At 44.3% G+C, this 26,084-nt stretch overlaps 1 protein-coding gene across 5 annotated transcripts in view; it reads left to right on the top strand.

Moving 5' to 3' along the window:
- The window catches only part of LOC138761530 (disintegrin and metalloproteinase domain-containing protein 23-like), a 209,179-nt gene that overhangs the window by 161,421 nt on the left and 21,674 nt on the right, over positions 1–26,084 (top strand). The window contains exons 21-24 of one of the 5 annotated variants that reach the window (XM_069933813.1): positions 13,059–13,164; positions 17,424–17,592; positions 18,530–18,641; positions 21,345–25,803. In XM_069933813.1, the coding sequence (XP_069789914.1) occupies positions 13,059–13,164; positions 17,424–17,592; positions 18,530–18,641; positions 21,345–21,481 (524 nt within the window). In that variant the 3' untranslated portion in view covers positions 21,482–25,803. The other 4 variants (XM_069933815.1, XR_011356355.1, XM_069933814.1 and 1 more) reach the window with 4 other exon arrangements.

Genomic DNA, 26,084 nt, shown 5'->3' with positions numbered 1-26,084 from the left:
AAGTTTATACTATGGGATGCAATGAAAGCGTTCATCAGAGGGCAAATAATAAGTTATGTCACCAAGATGAAGAAGGACTATAATCAGGAAACAGAGCAGTTGGAAAGGGAAATAGTAAATATGGAAAAAGAATTAGCAATGAAGGAAGATACAACTAAAAGAAGAGAATTGGCAGATAAAAAAATAAAATATGAAACACTACAAACATATAAGGTGGAGAAGAACATAATGAAGACAAAACAGGAATATTATGAACTAGGGGAAAAAACGCACAAAATTCTAGCATGGTAGCTTAAGACAGAACAAGCTAAGAAAATGGTATTGGCATCAAGGAAAAAAGACAAACAAATCACATATAATCCAACAGAGATCAAGGAAAACTTTAGAGAATTCTATGAACAATTATACCAAACTGAAAATGAAGGGAAAGAAGGCAAAATAGATGAATTTTTAACTAAAATTGAACTACCAAAATTACAAATAGAGGAACAAAATAAATTAATAGAACCATTTGAAATAGTAGAAATACAAGAGATAATAAAAAAATTACCAAATAATAAAACACCAGGAGAGGATGGATTCCCAATAGAATTCTATAAAACATTTAAAGATTTATTAATTCCTCCCCTCCTGGAAGTAATCAGCCAGATTGATAAAACACAAAGCTTACCAGATTTATGTAAAACAGCAATAATTACACTAATACTAAAGCAAGGGAAAGATCCACTCGCACCAGCGTCATATAGACCAATATCATTACTTAACACAGATTATAAGATAATAGCTAAACTATTAGCAAACAGATTAGCAGAGTATGTACCTAAAATGGTAAATCTAGACCAAACTGGATTTATTAAAAAAAGACTCACAACAGACAATATTTGTAAATTTATTAACTTAATTCATGCAGTAGAAGGGAGTAAAGCGCCAACAGTAGCAGTTGCTTTAGACGCAGAGAAGGCCTTTGATAGAGTAGAATGGAATTATTTATTCAAAGTATTGCAAAAATTCAGTTTACCAGGGAAGTATATTAATTGGATTAAAGCATTATATAAGGGGCCATTGGCGTTAGTGACAGTAAATGGATATATATCAAAGCAATTTAACTTAAGCAGGTCAACGCGGCAGGGATGCCCACTATCACCCTTATTGTTCGCGTTAGCTATAGAACCACTAGCAGAATTGATAAGAACAGAAAATAATATAAAAGGGATAAAAATAAAATACAAGGAATATAAAATCAGTTTATTTGCAGATGATGTTATAGTATACTTAATAGAACCAGAACTATCAATAAAAGAATTATATAAGAAATTGAAGGAATATGGAGAAGTGTCGGGTTACAAGATTAACGTAAATAAAAGTGAAGCAATGCCAATGAATAATGCGGATTTCTCAAAATTTAAGAAGGAATCACCATTCAGATGGCAAATGCAAGCAATAAGATACATAGGCATACAAATAAATAAAAATCTCGGCCATCTATATAAACTCAATTATTATCCACTAATGAAAAAATTACAAGACGATTTAGAGCATTGGAAAGATTTACCATTAACACTAATAGGAAGGATAAACTGTATTAAAATGATCATTTTCCCAAGGTTAGTATACCTATTTAAGGCATTGCCAATACACTTGACAGAGAAATTTTTCAAGGAGTTAAAGAAAATAATAAGGAAATTTTTATGGAAAGGGGGAAACCGAGGATAGCACTAGATAAATTAACAGAATGGTATAAAAAGGAGGCTTACAACTGCCAAACTTTAAAAATTATTATAGAGCCGCACAATTAAGATACCTATCAGATTTTTACCAAACAAGGGAAAAGCCAGTTTGGACTAGATTAGAACTAGATAAAATAGGGGAAAAGATACCTGAACACATATTATATAAATGGGATGAAAAATTGGTACAACGTAGGAATTCTCCAGTATTACATCATCTACTCAATATTTGGAAGAAGATTTATGTAGAAAGGAATAAAAAAAATTTACAATTACCAAAACTAATATTGACGCAAAACAGTTACTCCCTTTTACAATAGATAACCTTTCCTTTAGAGAATGGGAGAAAAAAGGGATCAAAAGAATAGAAAATTGTTTTTCAAGAAATAGATTATTATCCTTTGAACAAATGAAAGATAAATACAATATAACTCAAGATACAGTGCTGGCATATTTCCAATTGAGATCCTACTTGAAGGACAAATTAAGAAGCAGTCTGAGGTTACCAGAGGGAAGTAACTTTGAATATGTGATTACAGATGCAATGATAATCAAAAGATTTATAACAAATATGTACATTAAACTGCAAGAAAAGGAGAATGAGGAAACAAATGGTAAAACTAAACAAAAATGGGAACAAGATTTAAATATAAAGATAAAAAAGGAAACATGGGAGAAGTTATGTTCTGGAACGATGAGAAATACAATAAATACGAGGTTACGTATGATACAATATAACTGGATACACAAGCTATACATTACACCTCAAAAGTTAAATAAATGGGACCCAACAGTATCTGACAGATGTTTTCGTTGTAAAAAAGAAATGGGAACAACAATTCATGCAATCTGGACATGTGAGAAAGTAGAAAAATTTTGGGAAGATCTAAACCAGATATTAAATAAAATTACAGAAAACAATATACCAAAAAAACCAGAAATCTTCCTTCTAAGTAACATAAAAAACAAAGAATTTGGAATTGATTTGGATGGTGCACAAAAAAAGATTTGTTAAGATAGCTCTAGCCGTAGCAAAAAAATGTATTATGTCAACCTGGAAATTGGAAGATAATTTGAAAATACAACAATGGTATATAGAAATTAATAAATGTATTCCATTAGAAAAAATAACATATAGTTTAAGAAATAATATTAAAATATTTGAACAAATATGGGAGCCTTACATGAAACACAATAGAGAAAACCTACCAGGGACATTCATTACCTAAATTAACGAAAGGAGAAGAAAATGAAAAGAATTGACTCAGTGGAATTTCTTGTTTATTTTTATTGAATGACAACATTGTTTGACTGGTTTAATGTATCTTAGATTTTGTACTTTAAATGGATGGGGGGGAGGTAGGGAGGGTGGGATGGGAGGAGGGAGGGGGAGAAAATGACACTGTATATATTTGAAAAGAAATTGGGTAGCATTCTTTGGCAGAAACCTGAGTGGAAGATAATTTCATTGCCAACTGCCCTTCTTTGTGTGATGAGGAGATTTAACGTTTCTGTTGTTGTGAATGGGGTAATTTTCAAGGGCACAGATTTCACCAAAGCTCTTTGAATAATAACATTTAATGAAAAAAAAAATAGAGGGGGAGGGACGATAGGGGGAGGAGTGGCATTGCTAGTCAAGGAAAATCACACAGCTGTGCAAAGTCAGGACAGCTTAGAGGGCTCATCTACAGAAACCATATGGGTGGAGTTGAGGAACAGGAAAGGTGTGACCACCCTGATAGGGTTGTATTATAGATCACCCAATAGTCAGAGAGAATTGGGAGACCAAATCTGTCGAGAGATAGCAGACCAATGTAAGAAACAGAAAGTTGTGATAGAGGAGATTTTAACTTTCCACATATTGACAAGGACTCCCATACTGTAAAAGGGCTGAATGGCTTGGAGTTTGTCAAATATGTTCAGGAAAGTTTTCTAAATCAATATATCAGAGGTACCAATGAGAGAAGATGCAGAAATTGATCTCCTATTAGGGAACCAGACAGGACACGTAACAGATGTGTGTGTAGGGGAAAATTTTGGGTCCAGTGACCATAATGTTGTTAGTTTCAAGTTATGGAGAAGGATAGGTCTGGGCCTAGAATTGAGATTCTAAATTGGAGAAAGGCCAATTTTGTGGAAATGAGAAAGGATCTAGGAAGAGTGAGCTGGGATAAGTTATTTTCTGGCAAGGATGTGTTCAGTAAGTGGAAGGCCTTCAAAGGTGAAATTTTGAGCAGCAAAAATTTCCTTGTTCCTGTTAGGATTAAAGGCAAAGTTAACAGGTTTTCAAGGGATATTGGTGATCTGGTTACGAAGAAGAGGGAGGTGTATAACAGGTATAGACAACAAGGAGTAAATGAGACACTAGAAGAGTAAAGAAAATACTCAAGAAGGAAATCAGGAAGGCATAAAGAAGACGAGGTAGATTTGGAAGATAATGTGAAGATGAACCTGAAGGGCTTCTACAAGTATGTTAAGAGTAAAAGGATATTAATGGACAAAATTGGTCCACTAGAAGATCAGAGTGGTCGTCTATGTGTGGAGCTTCATGAGATGGGGGAAGATCTTAAACAGATTTTTTGCATCAGTATTTACTCAGGAAACAGACATGGTATACAATGAAGGAAGGGAAACAAGCAGTTGTGGCATGGAACAGATGGAGATAAAAGAGGAGAAGGTTCTTGCTGCCTTACAGCAAATAAAGGTAAATAAATCCCCCCGGGCCAGATATGATATTCCCTCAGTCTCTGAGGGAGACTAGTGTAGAAATATTTAAAATGTCCTTAGCCACGGGTGAGGTGCCAGAGGATTGGAGGGTGGATCATGTTCTATTGTTTAAAAGCTCCAAAAATAAACCAGGTAATTATAGGCCAGTGAGCCTGATGACAGTAGTAGGTAAACTATTGGAAGGAGTTCTGAGAAACGGGATATATAGGTATTTGGACAGCCATTAAGGTGAGTCAGCATGACTTTGTGCGTGGTAGGTTGTGTTTAACAAATCTTACAGAGTTTTTCGAGGAGTTTACCAAGAAGGTGGATGAAGGAAAGCCTGTGGACGTTGTGTATGTGGACTTTAGTAAAGCCTTTGATAGGGCCCCACATGGGAGGTTAGTTCAGAAGGTTAAGACACTAGGTATCCATGGAGAGGTTGTAAACTGGATTTGAAATTGGCTGTGTGGGAGAAGACAGAGAGTGGTAGTGAATGGTTGCTTCTCAGACTGGAGGCCTGTGACGAGTGGTGTGCCTCAGGGATCTGTGTTGGAACCATTGTTTGTTGTTGTCTTTATCAATGATCTGGATGATAACGTGGTGAATTGGATCTACAACTTTGCTGATCACCCTAAGATTGAAGGTGTTGTGGACAATGAGGAAGGTTTTCAAAGTTTGCAGATGGATCTGGACCAGTTGGAAAAATGGGGTGAAAATGGCAGATGGAATTTAATGTCGACAAGTGTGAGGTGTTGCATTTTGGAAGGACAAACCAAGATAGGACAGACACAGTAAGGATCTAGGACATCTTGCCAGCCAGAGTTTGGCGCTGGATGTTTTGGCTGGCCAACTCAGTCCCACCGGGCTGCCTGAATCCTCGGCTTTGCAGAAACTCCTTTCCCCCCCCCCCCCCCACAGGAAACTGCTCCCCTGGCAAACCAGGACTTTTCATAATTGATAGCCATATATTTAAATTATTTTAAAAAGTCGGAGTACAATCGAAAAAAAAAGGGGTTTTGGTAAATTATAATGATATATTGATTATATTTATTGTAAGTTTAATTAACATATAATGGAACATATATAATGGGGAGGGGGTTTCTGAAACACTGGGGTTTTAGACAGTAGCAGACAGGGAGGGGCGAGGGGCGTGGGGAGCCAGGGAAACTGCGGGTGCCAAAATGTCCAAAAGGCTACAAAAGTCATTTTTGGCCAAAATATTCAACGCCAAAATGTTTGTCGCCAAAATATCTGGCACCAAAATGTCTGATTCCGACACAGTAAATGGTCGGGCACTAAGGAGTGCGAAGGAGCAGAGGGATCTGGGAATATAGATACATCATTCCCTGAAGGTGCTGTCACAGGTGGACAGGGTTGTAAAGAGAACCTTTGGGATCTTAGCCTTTATAAATCAAAGTATTGACTACAGGTGTTGGGATGCTATGTTAAGGTTGCATAAGACATTGGTGAGGCCAAATTTGGGATATTTGTACATTTCTGGTCACCGAACTACAGGACCGATATCAGTGAGATTGAAATAATACAGAGAAGATTTACTAGGATGTTGCCAGATCTTCAGGAGTTGAGTTACAGGGAAAGGTTAAACAGGTTAGGACTTTATTCCTTGGAGTGTAGAAGAATGAGGGGAGATTTGATGGAGATTCGCAAAATTATGAAGGGTAAAGACAGAGTAAATTTGAGTAGACCCTTTCCACTTAGATTAGGAGAGATAACTACAAGAGGACATGGCTTTAGGTGGAAAGGGGAAAGGATTAGGGGGAACATTGAGGGACAGTTCTTCACTCAGAGTGTGGAACGAGTGGTAAATGCGGGCTCAATCTTGAGTTTTAAAAATAAGTTGGATAGATCATGGATGGAAGAGTTCTGGAGGGGTTATGGGAGTAGCAGAATAATATTTTGACACAGACAGCTCAAGGGCATCGTCACCTTACAAATGCAAGATCTTTTCAATTGTCTGATGAGAGCGGGGCAGAAATGGTTTTTGCATCTAGAGGTACGTGTCTTCAAGCTCTGCATCCTCTGTCCACCACGAGAGTGGGGTTGGGGGGGCAGGGTGGGTCTTTTTAAAGTGCCGGCTGCAGTCCCGAGTCTACTAGAAGGTGTAGATGGAGTCCATGAAGGGAAGGTTGGTTGTGAAATGGCTTGGGTTGCATTCACTCTCTCACAAGGAGAGCAGACACTGTACGAAGGAAACAGTCACCCTTAAATAGCCTCATTAATACTCAGCCAATCTTTTACAGTTGTCCAACCTTTCTTGCATTGGATACGAGCTCAGGATTTATTGTAAATAACCACTGTGGGTCAATTAAAGCTATTGGTTAGAAAGAACCAGGTATAGGTTGGTGAACAACAAATGATGTTGTCACACCTCACCAGTAGCTACGTTTAACTCAAAATTTATTAACGATGTCAACAATATAATTATCTCAATAAACTAAACACCCAAACTGAAGTCTTTACGGCAACTCTATGCTAACAATGGATATTTATTGTGTATATGTGAAAAAATTACTCGGACCATTACAGTCAAAGCCCAAATGCCCCAATGTAAACACACAAAACAAAACCCCCAAGTTATTCTCGTCAAGTAAGTCAGTCAAAAGAGCAGTCCACGGAATCTGGTCTCCAGGCTTAATGTCATACTTCAGCTGTGGACAGGTCTTTGAGCTGAATATGGAGAGAGATGACTGTTGCCACTGAGCAGGCTTATGGTAAATACAGGCAGGTGAATAGAGGAGGCTTTCCTTTGTTTCTCGTGTGGTAACAACTTCCTTCACAAGGGATTTTCTCACAGTGACCTCCGAAATCCGCCCTTCCGAAACCCTCTTTGGGGTGGCACCGGGTGGCCCTCTGTCACACAAAGTCCCCGCCAAAACCCTGGCCTGGGTTATCCTAAGTGACTTCTGTCGCTCAAAGTCCTCTTCTCAATTGGGGGCCGGAGAAGCTCAGGTTGGGCACACACTCTGGGAATCAGAGTGTAACATTGGCTGTCGCTGGCACCCGCGAACAGAGCTGTAGCGGCCAGGTGAGCACACTGAATGTTCGTTCCTCCTCCCGCTGGACAGTTGAACTGCCATAGCGCATGTGCTCGGCTCCTCCTGGTTGGAGGACTGCAGCATGCGCACTCTTGGCAAGTCCGCCGGCTCTAACAGCTATTCCCGCTTTCAGCTCGCCGCTCCGCACAGTGTGCACTCCTCTCTCTGCTGCACAATCAGTCACCATCATCCTTGGCCAAAAAAATAAAACCGTCCAGGACAATGTTATACAGTGGAGTGCTAAATATCACTGCCATATTATACCAGTTACAGAGCCCACGAGACTATCACTAGCAGGAAAGGTATTGCTTCTATCTTGTTCCTTATGTGATGGACTGATATGGCACGAGGGCATTTTAAAGTTTATTTTATTTCCTCCATTTACAGCTCAATGCATTTTGCTTGTCACACCATGCTTAGTTTGAGGATATGGAAAGTGCCTGACGTGCATTGAATGTCAATGGCCTCGGCAGGGAAAATCCTAGAATTTGTATTTTTTTTTAGGACATACAGCATGGTAGCAGGCCATTCCGGCCCATGAGATTGTACCCCTGGTACAATCCAAACGGTGGGTGGAAACCGGAGCCCCTGGGGAAAACCCATGCAGAAACGAGACGTTTGGATTTTAAAGATTTTTTGATAAGGCCCCATCGGAGGCTTGGATCTGGCGCTTGTGTTGCCAGTGGATAGAGCGAGAGTCTGTAAGGCTGCAGGACGCTGAAGGTGAATCCACTTGGTGAATTTTTTTTAATTTAGACACAGCGTGATAACAGGCCATTTCGGCCCACAAGTCGGTGCCACCCAATTAGCCTACACCCACCCCCCTGGGTACGTTTCGAACGGTGGGAGGAAATTGGAGCCCCCGGGTAAAACTCGCAAAGACACAAGGAGAGTGTGCAAACTCCTCGGCCACCGCAGGATACGAACGCTGGTCCCGATTGCTGGCGTTAATCCAGTGGTTCTCAACCTTTTTCTTCCCACTCACATCCCACTTTAAGTATTCCCTATGTCATCAGTGCTCAGTGATTAGTAAAGGATTGCTTACGGCGAGGTGTGAGTGGGAAGAAAAAGTTTAGGTTTTAATCGTTCATCATTGACTCATTATGTGCACAGTTTCATAACTCCAAAGGAAATGGGCCAATGACAATATTCCTCAAGCAAAACATTTCAATAACAATTGGGTCTAGAGCAGTGATTCTCAACCTTCCCTTCCCACTCACAGACCACCTTAAACAATCCCTTACTAATCACAGAGCACCGATGGCATAGGGATGACTTAAAGTGGGATGTGAGTGGAAAGGGAAGGTTGAGACCCACTGCTTTACACTAATTGCTTCGCCAACCGTGCCAACCCTTTGGTGAAGGAACTCTTTTACTTCTCTTTCCCTTTGTATTGGTGCCAGGCAGTGCTCGTGGCCCCTTACATGCAGCAAAAGTTGATGCATATCATTTACATTTTTTGAATTATTACGTGAGAAGGAAAGAAACCTTGGACTTGGGGGGTGGTGGAAGTGTTCACCAAGTTAGAGCCACATAGAGTGAGGGGGAATAAACGTGGCTGAAGAATTAGTTATTGGGCAAAAAAGCAAAGATTGGCAGTCCTGATGAATGACTCAGGCCCAAAACATTGGTTACCTTTTACGTCTTCTGGACGCGCTGACTTTCTCCAGCACGTTTGTGCATTGCGCCCGACCCCTGCATTCACAACCTTCTGTTTTGAACAAAAGACATTAAACAGAGGATCTCAAGTTGGCGGATGGTGACCATTGGAGGCGCAGTGGGGATTGGGTGCCTGCTACCTACAGCAGGGCAGCATGGTTGGGGTAATAGCGGCCAGAGCGATGCCTTTACAGCGCTAGCAATGGGACTGGGGTTCGATTCCCGCGCTGTTTGTAAGGAGTCTGTACATTCTCCCATGTCTGCGTGGGTTTTCCCCGGGGTCTCCAGCTTCCTCCAACTCTTCAAAACGTTGTAGGTTAGTTGGGTGGCCTGTTCCCGTGGTGCATCAGAATCAGAATTTATTGTCATGAACAAGACATGAAATTTGCTGTTTTGCCACAGCATCATATTATAACCATTTTACATTACTCTAAAAAGATTAAACTAATAGTGCACAAAATGTTAGTCAGGAATCTGATGGCAGCAGGGAAGAAACTGTTCTTGTGCCACTGAGTGCTCGTCTTGAGGCTCCTGTACCTTTTTCCCGATGGTAGCAGAGTGAAGAGGGCATGGACTAGGTGGTGGGGGTCTTTGAGGATAGAGGCTGCTTTTTTAAGACACCGCCTCATGTAGATGGAGTGAAGTCTGATGCCTGTGATGTTGCAGGCTGTTTACTTTGAAGTTCATTCTTGTCCTGAGAATTGGCGTCTCCATACCAGGCAGGGATGCAACCAGCCAGAATGCTCTCCAGAGTCTTCGGTGACATACCGAATCTCCTCAGACACCTCACAAAGTATAGCCACTGGCGGACCTTCTTTGTGATTGCGTCAACATGGAGGCTTCAGGACAGATCCTCAGAGATGTTGACACCCAGGAATTTGAAGTTCTTGACCCTCTTCACCCTTGATGAGGACTGGGTCGTGTTCCCCTGACTTCCTCCTGAAGTCCACAATCATCTCCTTGGTTTTGCTGACATTGAGCACAAGATTGTTGCCGTTACACCATCCAACGAGCTGATCTATCTCCCTCCTGAATGCTGCCTCATTGCCGATTGGGATTCTGCCAACAACTGTGATGCCATCAGCAAACTTGCAGATACCATTGGAATTGTTCCTGGCCACACAATCGTGTGTTTATAATGAGTAGAGCAGTGGGCTAAGCATGCATCCTTCGGGTGTGCCTGTGTTATTGATCAGTGAGGAGGAAACGTTTCTAATTCGTACTGACTATGGTCTTCCAATGAGAAAGTCAAGGATCCAGTTGCAGAGTGAGGTACAGAGGCCTAGAGTTTGTAGCTTGTTGACCAGCACTGAGGGAATAGTAGTCTATGAAGAGCAGCCGGATGTATGAATTACTGTTTTCGAGGTGATCCAGAGCTGAATGAAGAGCCAGCGATATTGCATCTGTTGTGGAGCGATTGTGACAATGGGTGAATTAGAGTTGGTCCAGATCTTTACTTAGGTACATATTAATTCTGGCCATGACCAGCCTCTGAAAGCATTTCATCACCTTAGAAGTTACTGGTGATGGTCATTGAGGCAGCCCACACAAATGAACAAATTGATTGTGCAATACAGAGAGGAGAAGAAAAAAAATCAATAAAGTGCACAAGTAAGAGTCTTTAAGTGAGTCGCTGATTGAGTTTGTCGTTGAGGAGTCTCGAGGCAGGTAGAGGGGTAGCAGCTGTTCCTGAACCTGGTGGTTCGAGTCTCGAGGCACCTCTACCTCTTCCCTGATAGCAGCAGCAAGAACAGAGCGTGTGCTGGGTTTTGTGGATCCACGATGATTTGCTGCTGCTCCGAATGCAGTGTTCCCTGTAGACGTTCTCAATAGTGGGGAGGGTTTTGCCTGGTTATGCTCAGGGGTATTGGTGTCCCTGTGCCAGACCATGATGCAGCCGGTCAGCATACGTTCCACCCCACCTCTGTAGAAATTTGCCAGGGTTTCCAAAGTCGTGCCAAACCTCTGCAAACTCCTGAGTGACCTATCCATTTTTCTATTGGATGTGTCATTTTTTTTTCATTCAGGGGGTTGGAGCAGGGACTTAGACGCGCTTGGGTTTACAGAGGCTGCACTGCATAACGATGGGGGGAGCTCGAATCACCATGAGGGTTCTATTGTACTGGGGCAGGGTGGAGGTGTGTAAAGCTGGAGTGGAACAGATCAGAGCTATGGGACCACATCGATGGGGGCGGCTCATTAAGGTGGTGACACTGGTTAGAAGCACCTTATCATTAAACTTATGATCTTGATGATGATGAGAGGATATTGTCATGCACATGCGTACAATGCACAGATTTCACTGCCATTCTCCTTGACTACTGCAGTTGATTAGCTCAATAAAATGCACTCGTAAACAATAAATTACCATGAGAAAGAAAAAAATATGAATATAAAAAGACAGAGTGGAGAAAAAAAGTGTGATGTTATCACAGGACCGACAATCCTTTCATCCTGCAGTAGTTTATCATAGAAACATAAGCCCTTGGCACTTTCAAGCTGCCTTGCACAATGGGGTTAACCAGACAATTTGCCCTGTTAGCACCCCACTCACAAGGCAGTTTGGAAAGATCCGACCCAATCAGCTGGCTCCTAAACCAACCTGGTCCCTGCCCTACCTCAGAGGGAGTCCGTTAAACCCAGTTAAACTTACCTAGCACTGGCGGCTTGAACGGGAAAATAGCCAACCCGATTATTCCGGTGACATTGGCGCTCATGTGTGTGCATCACCATGGCAGCACGTTGGTGCCAAGTTCAAGCATAGAGGAGGAACTCAGCAGTGCAGGTCAGGAAAGGGGATATTGTAACATGGTTTAAACGTGCTTCCCAGGAAGAGTCAGGTTAAAATCTTTTGCTTTGTTTCATCCGGTGAATGCGTGACGACGCATCATTGTGGGGGAGGGATCCCTGTAAATTGTCGGGATGTTGATTTAATGATGCAATCCTCCCCCCCCCCATCCCCGCAGGTTAAAAGGTGCTGGGAGCGCCTACTGAAAAGCCACGTTACGTTCATGTACGTGACCCGTCTCTGGAAGTTGGCTTGCTTGTTCGCACAGAACGGAAGGAAAGCTAGGGTCAGTGAGTCCTTTGATTGACAGGCCAGCTTCCAAGCAAACATGGCAGGTCGTGTAGCACCACAGTGCGGCAACATGGCTCGCTCTTGTGATCTGGTCCCACATCAATACGCTCCACTTCTGATCCTACCTATCTTGGCGGATTGAAGCTGGGTAAATTTAGGGACCCCCCCACCTACACAATCAGCCTTCGATGCATTCACAGGGCTCAAAAGGCAGATAACACCCAGCTTTCAAGCTCTGTAAAAGGGGTAGAAACTTACAGCACCATACAGGCCTTTCAGCCTACAAAGTTGGGCCGAACATGTCCCTACTTTAGAAATTACTGGGTTTTTCCATAGCCCTCTTAAAGGACCCTAACGTCTCCACCTCCACCTCCGTCGTTGGCAGCCCGTTCCATGCACTCAGCACTTTCTGTGCAAAAGTAAAACCTATCCCTGATATCTTTGAACCTAGCTTCATGTAGTTTGGGAAGTTTCAAGAGCCTGATAACTGTTGGCGTCAAAACATACAGGCCTGAAGTTAGCAGTGGAGTGTTGGTCTTTACACCAAAGTTATATAAAAGCTGGAGGTATCCCCCATCTATTCTACGTTTCATTCTGGGGAGGTCCGCACTGCTATTGACCTAAAAGCTCCAAGGGCGAAGCTGCAAGGTCTGAGATTGGATTCCCCCAAGACCAAGGGATGCCCAAGGCTTGGCAATTGCTATCGGCCCAAGAGTATCCATTTCCTTCCCACGCTGAGTCTTTCCGATTAGATTGGAAATGCACTGATTTTGAGCGGGGATGAGGGGGGTTGGAGGGTGAAATTTTGACAGCTTTTCTCATCTGCAGAAGCCCTGGGTTCGGACAAGTTCTGCTACGAGAAGCTGAACACGGAAGGTACCGAGAAAGGGAACTGTGGGAAGGAGGGCAACAACTGGCTGCAGTGCAGTAAGCAGTAAGTAATGACTGCCTCTGCCTCTTAACGGTCCCCGCCAGTTCTCGGACAGAGCCACCGGACGACCGACTGAGCGAATGTCCATCGGGCACAAGGGACATAAGCAGCATTGAAGTATGGTGAAACATCCTGCTCTGCGAGGTGGCCGCTGCTTGGGATTGGAGTCACGATGATGGGATTAAAAGCTTACCCTCTTTTTTAATTTAACAGGCCTTTCCAGCCCACGCCAACCAAATGCACCCCTGTGACCTACTAACCCCGTACACTCTGGAAGGTGGGAGGAAACCCGCAAAGGCCATGGGGTGATTGTACAAACTCGTTGTGGAGAGCGGGGGATTCTAACCTGGGCTGTTGGTGCTCCAGAGCAATGTACCAACCACCACACTAACCTCGCCACCCTGATTTCAGGTGGAGCATCAGCAGATCATAAAATATAGGAGCAGAAGTAGGCCATTCGGCCTGTCAAGGCTGCCCTACCAAACCATCATGAGCTGATCCATTCACCCACTGGGTTCCAACCCCCTTGCCTTCTCCCCATAAACTCTGATACTGACTGTTCAGATGCAGATCAATCTCTGCCTTACTCCCAATGACCAGGCCACAGCTGCCTGTGGTAGCAAACACAAGAGGTTCGCCACGTTCTGGGTAATGAAATCCTTCAGGTTTAAACGGACACCTTCCAATCCTGAAATTGTGCCCCTTTGTCCCAAACGCACATTGCATGAGAAACAACTCTGCCACATCTACACTGTCCAGGCCTTTCAACATTTGAAATGTTTCCATGAGATCTACCCGGAGAGTTCAGGGTGGGGTGTTACAGAGTGCAGGGTGGGGTGTTACAGTGAGTCACAGAGTGTGGGATGCGGTGTTACAGAGGGCAGGGTAAAAGATATTACAGGGTGTAGAGAGGGGATGTGCAGTATCAGATCAAATCTTTTACCAAATGAGATAAAAATTTAAAGCGGGGCAAAATCTCTCTGGTAACACTTCTATCCATCTGTTTGAGTGGGTCACCTCATCCCCTCTTTGTTCAGTTTTCCTGATCTCCCACAAGGGATCCAGTTTGCTTTGTGTACAAGGTTTGATAATATAACACAGAGAGATGGGTGCATACAGATGCCTGGTTAACGACCCATTCAAAGAAGGTTGGAAGTTGAACATTGCTGCATCTGCCATAGAATCAGACTCACGGACGTTGGGCTGGATCACAAGTGGTCCCTTACCAAGTGTCTCAATTGGACCCTTCCATCTACTACCACGCACTCTGCTGGACACTCCCAGCAGGTCATGCAGCATCAGTGGGGGAAAGTGTCGTCCGACATTGCTGGCTTCTACATTTGTCCATCCTCAATATAAAGGGCTTCTGTCCAAAATGTCGACCATTCTTTTTCTTCCCCTGATTCTGCTCGGGCTGCTGCATTGCTCCAGTAGATTGTGTAAAGCATCCAATTTGTGCGTCGCGCTCTCCGGTGTGTCTACCATCTTCACTATTGTCTGTTTCTAACCCTTCCTCTCTTCTTGCCCCACCCACATCCTCCCCCGTGTTCTTGCACCTGCCCCTCCCTCCCTTGCTCTGCCCTCTCCTGCGCCAGTGACGTGTTCTGCGGCTACCTTCTTTGCACCAGTGTTAGCCAGGTCCCGAGGATTGGCCACATTGTCGGGGAGGTCACACCTACTTCCCTCTACCACCAGGGCAGGCTGGTGGACTGTAGGTAGGGACTGATGCATTGGCCCATCCCGCGTGAGATTTGGCACTGGCTTCTGTTGTACTGCAGTGAGATGTGTTCTGTGGGCAGTATTGGCTGAAGTAAACATAAAACTCTCAACTGCTGTCTTCTGTGGTTTTTTATTTTGTTGTTCGTGTTGTCTGAAACTTGCCCCACAGTGTGTGTGGAAGGTAATGTTGGAGTACAGGTGATGCCATTCAGTCTGTCGGAGCTCAAGCTGGCCCTCGTGGAACAATACCACATTTCCATGTGCTCACGTGCACTGTTCTCCCTCACCTGCCCTGTCTCGAGCTCCCCCTGAAATCCCGGGACAACACTCAGTTTGAAGCCCCAATGTTTAACTCATAAGGATGACAGCCCTCATCTAAACCTGGCACCCCTTGGCATGTCTCCTGAAAGGAGAGCACCCCTGCCTTCTCCAGGCCAACCACTCCTCCCTGGGATACTCCTGTTCATCCTTCTGCACCCACTCTAGGTGCAGGGGGAAAATGTGTGCTCTCTGTTCATCTGAATAAAGCTTGTGTAAATGTAGAAATAAATAACACAAATGCATTTTTGAATTTTATGGTCTGCATGTATGTAATGCATGTATTATGATGCAAGTGCATGTTTCTGCATCCAAGGCATGCGTGTGACTTCGTGCGTGCTGGCTGCTAAGCCTGGCTGTCTGCATGTTGAGTGGAGTTCTGACACGTGCATCTTCCACTGGAGTATAAGACCTTGCTATTGCTGTCTGCCCTGCTGCCGGTCGCCAGCGAACTGCAACACTGCGGAAATGATTTCCCCTCCCAATTTCATCCCCACTGTTTGAACCACAGATGTGGGATCACTCCTGGAGCTACCTCCTCCTCTTCCTGTCATTCCCTCAGTCACTTGTCAGTGGCACGAGCCGCATCCAGTCCTTGTTGCCATCCCCCCCTCCTCCGCCTCCCGCTAAATCTGAGATGGGTGGATTCATCTCGATGATGATGAGTTTATTGTCATATGCAGAAGTTACTGTTACGGGCCCAAGGGACCCCAAAATCCAGCAGCAATAGAAATTCACCAAGACAAATGGTTATTTAAAACAAAAGTTACTTTTAATTTTCTTTAAAAATAAAAATAGGATTAAACTTTAACTTATTACTATTAATTTAACCTAACTTAAATTAACCCCCTTCTAATTCTAAGCACACATGTGTGTGTATAGGTTCAGAAAGGTTCTTTGGTTTACAGTCCAACCAAAGAACTTTTCATTCCTCCAAGTTCACTGGTTGCAGGCAATTCTTATACTGTGCACAGAATTTAACATTTATAAAGTTCACCAGGCTCTGATCCTTAAAGTTAAATGGTTATTGCTCAAGAAGGTCTCGTTGGTTTCATAGAGAGATTTGTTGCTCGTTGAACACCCACAACTGATTTCCTCTGATCAGCCACTTCAGTGTCTTGCCGAAGAAACTTGCCTCATCCTGGGTTTTCCAAATGATCACCTCTACCTCCAGGTCACCACAGAGTTCCTCTTGTTTCTTTTATTTCAGGAGTAACACTCTAGCCAGCCATTTCCTCTTGTAAGGACCACAAGGGTGAACCCATCTTCAGAATAGGGTCTTCAACAAACTGCCAGCTTACCATGCTGCAGCCTCCCAAAAGCCACTGCAGAACTGTAGTACTGAATTCTCTCTCTCTCTCTCTCTTCCCCCCCCCCCAACCCCCGCTTGCAAAACCACATGACCCCTTGTAGAACAGTAAACTGCAACCAGACAGATGGCTGGCACAGGAATCAGTTTCTGCCTGGGCATCTGTTGCTTAAAAGACAATAGTCCATTTATTCCACAGCATCAGTCCAGTTAACACCTACTTGTGAAGTCTCCATAGGCACTCTTCAAAGTGTCTGTGGACATGAAGTCTCTCTTTCAGCAAAGCTCTTGCATTGTAAATGAGACATCTTTTGTGAAGTGACTAAACCCCCACGATCTCCCTTAAAAACAATATTTATATGTAATATAAAATATAATATACCCTGTCACAGTACCAATGCACAGAGATTCTTCCTTGCTGTAGCCACACTGGTACATGCAATAATTGCCACAATATGCCAAAGATATTAAAAGAAACCACACAGTTGGAGTTAGTGCAAGAAAAATAATCAATGTTCCAATAGTTAGTGCAGGCAGATGCTCTGGTGGTCCCAGAGTAGTTGAGTGTTAGGAGAGTGCAATGTGGTTCAAGAGTCTGATGGCTGCTAGATTAAAAACTGTACTTGATGCTCAAGACTTCTGTACCTGGCTGCTCAAAGTAAGGACAGCCTCGACCCGTTGTGATTATTCCTTGTCTCTGATAAATTTTTTCCTTAAACAGCCCTGTCTCTTACCCCCCCCCCCCCCCCGACGGTTTGAGTGTTCCTTCTAAGTTGCGTCACCAAGAAAGCTCCGCCCATCTCAGATTGCGTGGCATGCTGGGAGGCAGCCAGTGCTAGTGTCCCTGAGAAGGGACTGCGGGCCGTCCCCCCCGGGTAAGGCTTTCCTCACTGTCCTGCCCCTCACTGTCTTCCAGCGGCAGCCACATCATTATGGATGACGGCACAGACCTGGGCTACATCGAGGACGGCACTCCCTGCGGGCCGTCCATGATGTGCTGGGATAGGCGGTGCCAGCCCATCCAGTCATTCAACATCAGCGACTGTCCGAGCGGATCACCAAGAAAGATCTGCTCTGGCCACGGGGTGAGTGTTACTGGGTGTTGCTTCCCCGGGATGGACCCCTGGTTTAAACATCCGCTGGACATTCGAAAGTAAGGGGGGGTGGGTTCATTAAGCTGGAAAGGGTGCGGTAAGAATTCACAAAGATTTTAGTGGGTTTGAGTTACAAGGAGAGACGAGACATTTTCAGCCCAGACAGGCTACGAGAGAGCGGTGGCGGGGAGGGGGGGGGGGGCATGGACTGAAATAATGTTTTTTTTAACGTAGTACGGGAAAAAAAACAACAGGGAAGGGGGCCCATAAACTTTGAGCAGGTCTTAACGGGCCCACAGGCAAAACAAAGGGTTCTGTCATGAGAGGCATGAATAAGTTGAAGGGTCTTTTTTCCCCCTGGTGAGGGAGTCTAAAACCAGAGGGCATAGATTGGAAGGGGACCCGACAGGCTGAGAGTATTTGGAACGTAGAAATGTGCTGGCAGAGGAAGTGATAGAGCCAGGGGACATTTGCAAAGTTTAAAAATAAATAGGCTCATGGACAGGAAAGGTTCAGAGGCGAATGGGTCAGCTCAAGTGGGTCAGTTCTGTGTCTAATGGTCACGTGTCTTCGTCTTGATAACAGTGCAGGAATCCCTATCTGCAGGATCGCAGGCCGCAGCTCAGTCATTTGCACTCGTGCTTCCAAGTAGGAAGGTGCTAGGTTCACGTCCTGCTCCAGCGACTTGACCCTGAATTCTTGGCTGAGATTCCAAGTACAGTACCAAGGGACATTGTCAAGGGCAATGAGATTGCAGTTTGCTATTAACAAACTGCTGGGGGGAGGTCAATTTTAAACTTTCGCATTGGTTACTTATTTTTTTTTTGCCGGTTGCTTGGATTCCAGATAACAGGTTTTACTGCATTTTTATTAAACGAACAGTCGAATGTTTCAGCTCCCAACTGATTCAATCCTCTGTGTGTTACAGCTCTGCAGCAATGAGGCGACCTGCATCTGCGAGGGGTCTTGGGCGGGAACGGACTGCAGCATGTACGACCCCAAACGTCAAGAGACCAAGAAGCCCCCCGAGGGCCCCAAGGGTTTGTCTGGTTTTATTTTAAGCTTCTCACTGTGATCCTTGATGCTCTGTTCATTACCTGTCACGGTGGGCTTTTACATTAGCAAATCAAAGCTCAGAAATCTTGGTCTTTTCAACAGGACTGGAGTTCAATGAGGGCAAGAAAATCAGAGATAGTCTGCTGTGGCTTCATTTCCTTTTAATTTCCTCCATCTATGTGTCTCATCCTCATGGTTATTTAAGGGTCGCTAAGTTACTGTTGCCCTCCACACCTCCCCCCCCCCTCCACTTCTAGGGCATTTTTTAAGGTTGCCCCCTCCACCCCCAGATTCCCACCTTCAGTGTGACCCTCGTAGTTCATTATCTGTGCTCTGTCCCTGCCCTCTCCTCCTTCCATGTGAGAGTGGAACTGCCATGGCTGTCCCTGATCATGAGCCTACCTCCCCCCCTTCTCTCTCTCTCTCTCTTTCACTCTGTCTCTCTCTCTCTCTCCATCTTTCTCTCTCTCCATCTTTCACTCTCTCCATCTTTCACTCTCTCCATCTTTCTCTCTCTCCATCTTTCTCTCTCTCTCCATCTTTCTCTCACCGCCCAGTCGGGAGGAGAGTCTCAGGGGAGTGACTTTATCCATGGCCCCTTCTTCTTGCTTCCAGCCCAAAGAGTTCAGGAGGTGGGGTGGGGAGGGACGGCAACTATGGGGAAATTGTGGAGAGGATGGAGTGGAATGCAGGGGGTGGGAGTACAGACAGCAGTTGCCCGGCCACTGATGAGACTGACTGGACCTGTCAGGTTTCAAACATGGGTTTGCAGAAGTTGCAGCCTCTGGGATTTTCAGGGAAACGAGGCAGAATCAAGCCTCGTCAAGGCCTCTAGTCTTTGATAGAGCGAGGGGTAGAATAGGATGGAGGGGATGTGGCAATGCGCAGGGTTAGGGCATTAAGGGCTGGAGACCAATGAATTCCATGACCTGTGGATGCTCTGTGACCTGCTGACTTTCTCTGCGGATTTCTTTTTTGTCTAAAATGAATTTAAAGAAATATTTTATTGAAAATTGCAGGCTGGTAGTAATGTTGCATTGGAATAAGGGGAAGGCATCAGGTGAGGTCGGTCCTTGAAGAAAGGGAGAGGATGTGAGGTTTGAAGGACTTTCAACATCAAATTTTCCAGAGAATTTGGGAGAACTGAAGGATGTGAACAAGGAAGAGGTGGATTGAATAGAGAGTTAGTCCCTGAATGAACAAGGTTGGAGCATTAGAGACCGATAAAGGTGAACGATCAGTGGTTTTCTTTTCACTTTTGTTTTTCTGTATCATAACTGTTCACAAAGGGTCTTGTCAGGAATTACACTGCCCAAGAACTCAATTATACTTTCTTGTCATGGGAGATCAGGGCAGGTGAGAGGGATCGGGGGTGTGCCATATTCACCCAGGGTTATAGACAGGTTATCGCTAGACGAATTGAATTCAAGAGCAAGGAGATCATGCTGCAACTGTACAATGTCCTGGTGAGGCTGCACCTGGAGTATTGGGTGCGATTCTGGTGTCATTACTTGAGGAAGGATAGACTGGTCTTGGAGGCAGTCCAGAGGAGGTTCACCAAGTTGATCCCAGAGATGAGGGGGTTGACCTACGAGGAGAAACTAAATCATTTGGGATTATACTCATGAATTCAGAAGAATGAGAGGAGATCTTAGAGAAACATATAAAACATAGAATATCAGAGGTAGTCTGCTGGTAGGTGAGACCAGAACTAGGGGACACAGCCTCAAGATCCAGGGGAGTAGATTTAAGACAGAGATGAAGAAAAACTGTTTTTCCCAGAGAGTGGTGAATCTCTATCCAGGGAAGCAGTTGACGCGACTTCATTAAACATATTTAAGGTTCAGTTAGATAGATCAGCCATGATCTATTTGAAGGGCTGAACAGGCTCAACTTATTCCTGTTCCTATTTCTTACGTTCTTATGGGTTCTTGTCGGCCTTTGGCAGACTGTACCTGGTTCCCAGCCAAGCGTATAGTGTTCCCACCCCTCACCTGGCATGGTGTCTGCCATCAGAGGCATTGAGGCTGGTTAAAGTGGAATGCCACATTATGGCAGGGAAGGGTGGTGTTTGGTCAGGTCACTGCCCATTACGGTGACATGCTTAAAAGATGGTTGTTCCCAACTCCCAAGGAGAACATAGGAATATAGGAAGTAGGAACAGGAGTAGGCCAAAAATGGCCCATCGAGCCTGCTCCACCATTCAATACGATCATGGCTGATCTAATTTATGAACATTGGTTAATATCCTGTGTCACCGAACTGGGAATCATCCCTTTCACTGTGATTCTCACTCAGATAAACAAAAAGCCATTTGTTAAAACCCAGTGTACGTTGATGCTCCAGTGGTAGTATTTAAGAGGAATTGAGATAGACCTAAAAATTTGTGGAGAACAGAATGCAGGTGGAAGAGATTTACTGTATATTTTGGCATATAAGACAGCCTTCAGATAAGATGGCCCCCGTCTGAAATTCATGGTTTTATTATGTATCAGGCACATAAGAAAACCCACCAATTTTCTGCTCGACACCCCAGAGCAGCCTCAAGGAACGTACCAGAGACCAGTGTCCAGGCCTCCCAGCAACAACCCAAACTTTGTTAAATCACCAAGTCACAGATCTGTAAAATAACCAACCAAGTGATTACAATAACAGTTTTAAAAAGCCCTTTGCTTCTGGCCAGGAAGATGGTGAATGGAGCTGGGTCCAAGTCTTCAGCATCAGCTGCATCCGGAGTCAGCGATGGCGACTCTATCCTCAACATCAGGCACGGTGCTGTCTGCACCGAGGAAGTCACCTCGCTGCCCAAGTGCGCTCGGTGTAGGAACCATGTCCACACCTTGGCTTGGATGGGGGAGGGAACACCGGTTCCCGGGCAGGGCCGGGGACCTCGGGCTCTACAATTGTAAAATGTCCGGTGGATTATGGCGGTGGAAGGAAGGCGTCATGACCAATTTTCTGGCCAGAATTTTACGATCACATTTTGTTATAAGGCCTATAAGACGATTCCTGTTTTTGGTGGATTTTTTAGGTGCCTCTTATACGCTGAAATATGCGGTAGTTTAATTTAGAATGATGTTAGTTGCTGAGGTTATGTATTAAAGGGCCTGTTACTGTGCTGTACTTTACTATGTGAAAGCAATATTAAGTGTTTCAGTCGAACTATTGGTTTGCTCCCTGATAGAGTTTGCAGCATTGAATCACCCAGAACAAAGACTGCTTCTGTGCTAACCCAAATGCCAAGCTGTTCTAATCCCTATTGCCTCTGCATTAATTCCACGGCCCACTCAAGGCCAGATGATGGGGATATTTATACAGGTGGGAGGTTATTCTGCATTTGGAGACTGACACAGAAGAGGTGATGCCTGAATCAATTGTACAACCATAAGACAGGAGGAGAAATAAGCTGTTCAGCCCATCGAGTCTGCCCCGTCATTCAGTAATGAGCTGATCCATTTTCCCAGTCAGCCCCATTCCCTGCCCTTCTTCCCATAACCTTTGTTGCCCTGGCTAAACAAGCACTAATCACTCTCTGTCTTAAATACACCCAATGACCTCTACACCCTCCTGTGGCAACAAATTCCACGGATTCACCACTCTCTGGCTGAAGAAATTCCTCCCATCTCTGTTCTAGATGGACGCCCTTTAGTCCTGGAGCTGTGCTCCCTTGTCCTAGAGCCTCCCAACATGGGAAACCTCCTTTTAAAATCTACTCTGTTTATGCCTTCAAAATGTGTTAATGAGGTCCCTCCTCATTCTCCCAAATTCCAACAAGTACCAGCCAAGAGCTGTCAAACACTCAGTGGTTCTCAACATTTTCTTTCCACTCACATCCCACTTTAAGTGTTTCCTATGCTATTAGTGCTCTGTGATTAGAAAGGGATTGCTCAAGGTGGGATGTGGGTTGGAAAAGGTTGAAAACCACTGTTTTAATCGTACCTCATTGACTCGTTATGTGCACTGTTTCAGAACTCCAAAGGAAATAACAATTTTTCTCAAGCAAAATATTTCAGTTACAATTGGGTCTAGAGCAGCAGTTTTCAACCTTCCCTTCCCACTCACACACCAACTTAAGCAACCCCTTACTGATCACAGACCACTGATGGCATAGGGATTACTTAAAGTGGGATGTGACCGGAAAGAAAAAGGTTGAGAACCACTGATCTAAACACTTTCCATTCCCGGAATCATCCTTGTGAACCTCCTCTGAACCCTCTCCAACGTCAGCACATCCTTTCTTAAATGAGGAGCCCAAAATTGCTCACAACAATCTAAGTGAGATCTCACCAGTGCCACTGAAGACTCAACAATGCATCCCTGCTCTTATATTCTATTCCTCTTGAAATGAACGCCAGCATTGCATTTGCCTTCTTCCCCACTGCTCCCTGCCAATCAACCAATGCTCTACTCACACTAGTGTGTTTCCTGTTTTACCACGGGCCCTTATTTTAGCTTCATGTGCTGGTCCTTGTCAATTTCAACATTTAAGAAGAATTTGAACAGGTACATGGATGGGAGGGGTATGGAGGGCATTGGACTGGGTGCAGGACAGTGGGATTAGGCCAGTAGTTCTCAACTTTTTTCTTTCCACTCACATCCCACTTTAAGTAATCCCTATCCCGAGGTGCTCTATGATTAAGGTGGGAAGGGAAGGTTGAGAATCACTGTTTTAATCGTACATGGTTTCAGAACTCCAAAGGAAATGGCCAATGACAATTTTTCTCAAGCAAAATATTTCAGTAACAATTGGGTCTAGAGCAGTGATTCTCAACCTTCCCTTCCCACTCACACACCATCTTAAGCAATCCCTTACTAATCACAGAGTACTGATGGCATAGGGATTACTTAAAGTGATATGTGAGTGGAAATAAAATGGTTGAGAACTGCTGGGTAAGGTCTTTATTCCCTGGAGTGCAGAAGAATGAGGGGAGATTTGATAGAGGTAATTAAAATTCTGAGGGGGATGAGCAGAGTAAATGTAGATAGGCTTTTTCCACTGAGGGTAGATGAGATACAAACCAGAGGGCATGGGTTAAGGGTGAAAGGGGAAAAGATTAGGGGGAAAATGAGGAGAAATTCTTCACACAGAGAGTGGTGGTGGTGTGGAACGAGCTGCTAGCTGAGGTAGTGAATGCCGGCTCAATTTTGACATTTAAGAAGAATTTGGTGGTGCCAAATTTGGAATACTGTGTGCAGTTCTGGTCACTAAATTCTAGGAAAGATATCAACAAGGTAGAGAGAGTGCAGAGAACATTTATGAAAATGTTACCTGGGTTTCAGAATCTAGATTACAACGAAAGATTGAGCAGATTAGGTCTTTATTCCTTGGACCGTAGAATGTTGATGGGGTGATTTGATAGAGCTATTTAAGATTATGAGGGGGATAGATAGAGTGGATGTGGATAGGCTACCCTTGAAGGTAGGAGAGATTGAAACAAGAGGTCATGTTAAGAGTTATGGGGCAAAAGTTTAGGAGTAACATGAGGGGGAACTTCTTCACAGAGAGTAGTTGCTGTGTGGAATGAGCTTCTGGGAGAAATGTGGTGGCAGGGTGCATTTTGTCATTTAAGGAAAATTTTGGATCGGTATATGGATGGGAGGGGAATGGAGGGTTATGGGCAGGGTGTAGATAGATAGGACTAGAGTTCAGTGTGGGCTAGAAGGGCCAAAATGGCCTGGTCCCATGCTATAATTTTTGTATGGTTACATGGATGGGAGAGTTATGGAGGGTGCAAGTCAGTGGGACTAGGCAAAAAAAATAGTTTGGCACAGACTAGAAGATTCGGAAGGGCTTGTTCTCTGTGCTGTAATGTTCTATAATAAATAGCTGGAAAACAAATCTGCCGGCCTATTATTCAGTCAGTTGTATCAGTAACCAAGCTAATGAAGATTTTTTTCAAGCTCAGTTGACCCCTAAAATTAAAATGTAGCTTCAAATGTTGTTTGCAGTTTTAATCAAAGGTCAGGTCTCTATTTTGAGTGGGAGAAACAAGAGACTGCAGTTGCTGGAATTTGGAGCAAAACAAAAATAAGTGAAGCTGCTGGAGGGACTCAGCCAGTCACGGAGCATCTGTCTGGGGGGAGGTGGGAAAATTCACAGCAAATGTTTCACGTCGAGACCCTTCGGCTGCACTCAAGGATGCTTCATTTTCTACTGTGGGTGTAAGGGGCCAGGCGGGGAAGAGTTGGATTATTTCCTGGAAGTAAAGGGACTTGAATGATCAAGCATGATCCTATTTCTAAACCCTTATCCAACAACCCTTCACATGTCCCCCCCCCCCCCCCCGGGTCTTTAATTTTCCTTTCAAAATTTTTTCCAGTCTACTTCTCCATCCTCTCATGTTCCCAATTGTCCGCTGCATTAAACAATTTCCCCTTCATTTACTCCAAACCCGTGTCTTCTGATTTCCAGTGTTATGCCCTTCAGAACTGCTCCTCCTAGTTAATCTATGCAAACCCTTCATGACATTCAATGTCTCTTGACAAGCTCAAGAGGATATATTGGCTTTGGAAGCAGCGCAATGATAGTTCACCAGGTTGATTCCAGAAATTAGGGGATTCACTTACAAGGGGAGATGAGTAGCCTCGGACGGTACCCAAATGGTTGGCGTGGCAGTCAGTGCAATACCTTTACAGCACCAGGGTTTGAATCCCGCACTGTCTGTAAGGAGTTTGTATGTTCTCAATGTGACTGCATGGGCTTTCCCCAGGGGCTCCGGTTTCCTCCCACCGTTCGAATCATAAGAGAGTGTATAAATTGGGTGGCTCGGACTCATGGGCCGAAATGGCCTGTCTGTCTGTGCATCTAAAATAAGAACCAGGAGCAGGAGTCGGCCATCTGACCTGTTGAGCCTGCTCTGCCGTTCAGTAAGATCGCGGCTGATCTGGCTGTGGATTCAGCTCCGCCTTCCTTCCTTCTCCCCAGAACCCTCAATTCCATAACAATGTAAAACTCTATCCAACACTGTTGTTAAATGAGGTAGCCTCCACTGCTTCCTTGAGCAGAGAATTCCACAGATTCACATCTCTCTGGGAAAAGCACGTCCTCACCATCTCCATCCTATATCTATTGACGTGGTTCTCAACCTTTTTCCACTCACATCCCACTTTAAATAATACCTATGCCATTGGTGCTCTGTGAATAGTAAGGGGTTGTTTAAGGTGGGATGTGGGTGGGAAGGGAAGGTTGAGACCCAATTGTTACTGAAATATTTGGCTTGACAACAATTGTCATTGGCCCATTTCCTTTGGAGTTCTGAAACCATGCACAGAATGAGTCAATGAGGTTTCATTAAAACAGTGGTTTTCAACTTTTTCTTTCCACCACCTTAAAAAATCCCTTACTAATCCCAGAGCATCTCTGGGATAGGGATTCCTTAAAGTGGGATGTGAGTGGAAAGAAAAAGATTGAGAACCATTGGTCTACA

Source organism: Narcine bancroftii, chromosome 4 (assembly GCF_036971445.1).
Source record: "Narcine bancroftii isolate sNarBan1 chromosome 4, sNarBan1.hap1, whole genome shotgun sequence".
In the NCBI taxonomy this organism is placed as follows: domain Eukaryota; kingdom Metazoa; phylum Chordata; class Chondrichthyes; order Torpediniformes; family Narcinidae; genus Narcine; species Narcine bancroftii.
The sequence above is the reverse complement of the archived record's forward strand: the minus strand, read 5'-3'. Positions and strand labels throughout refer to the sequence as shown.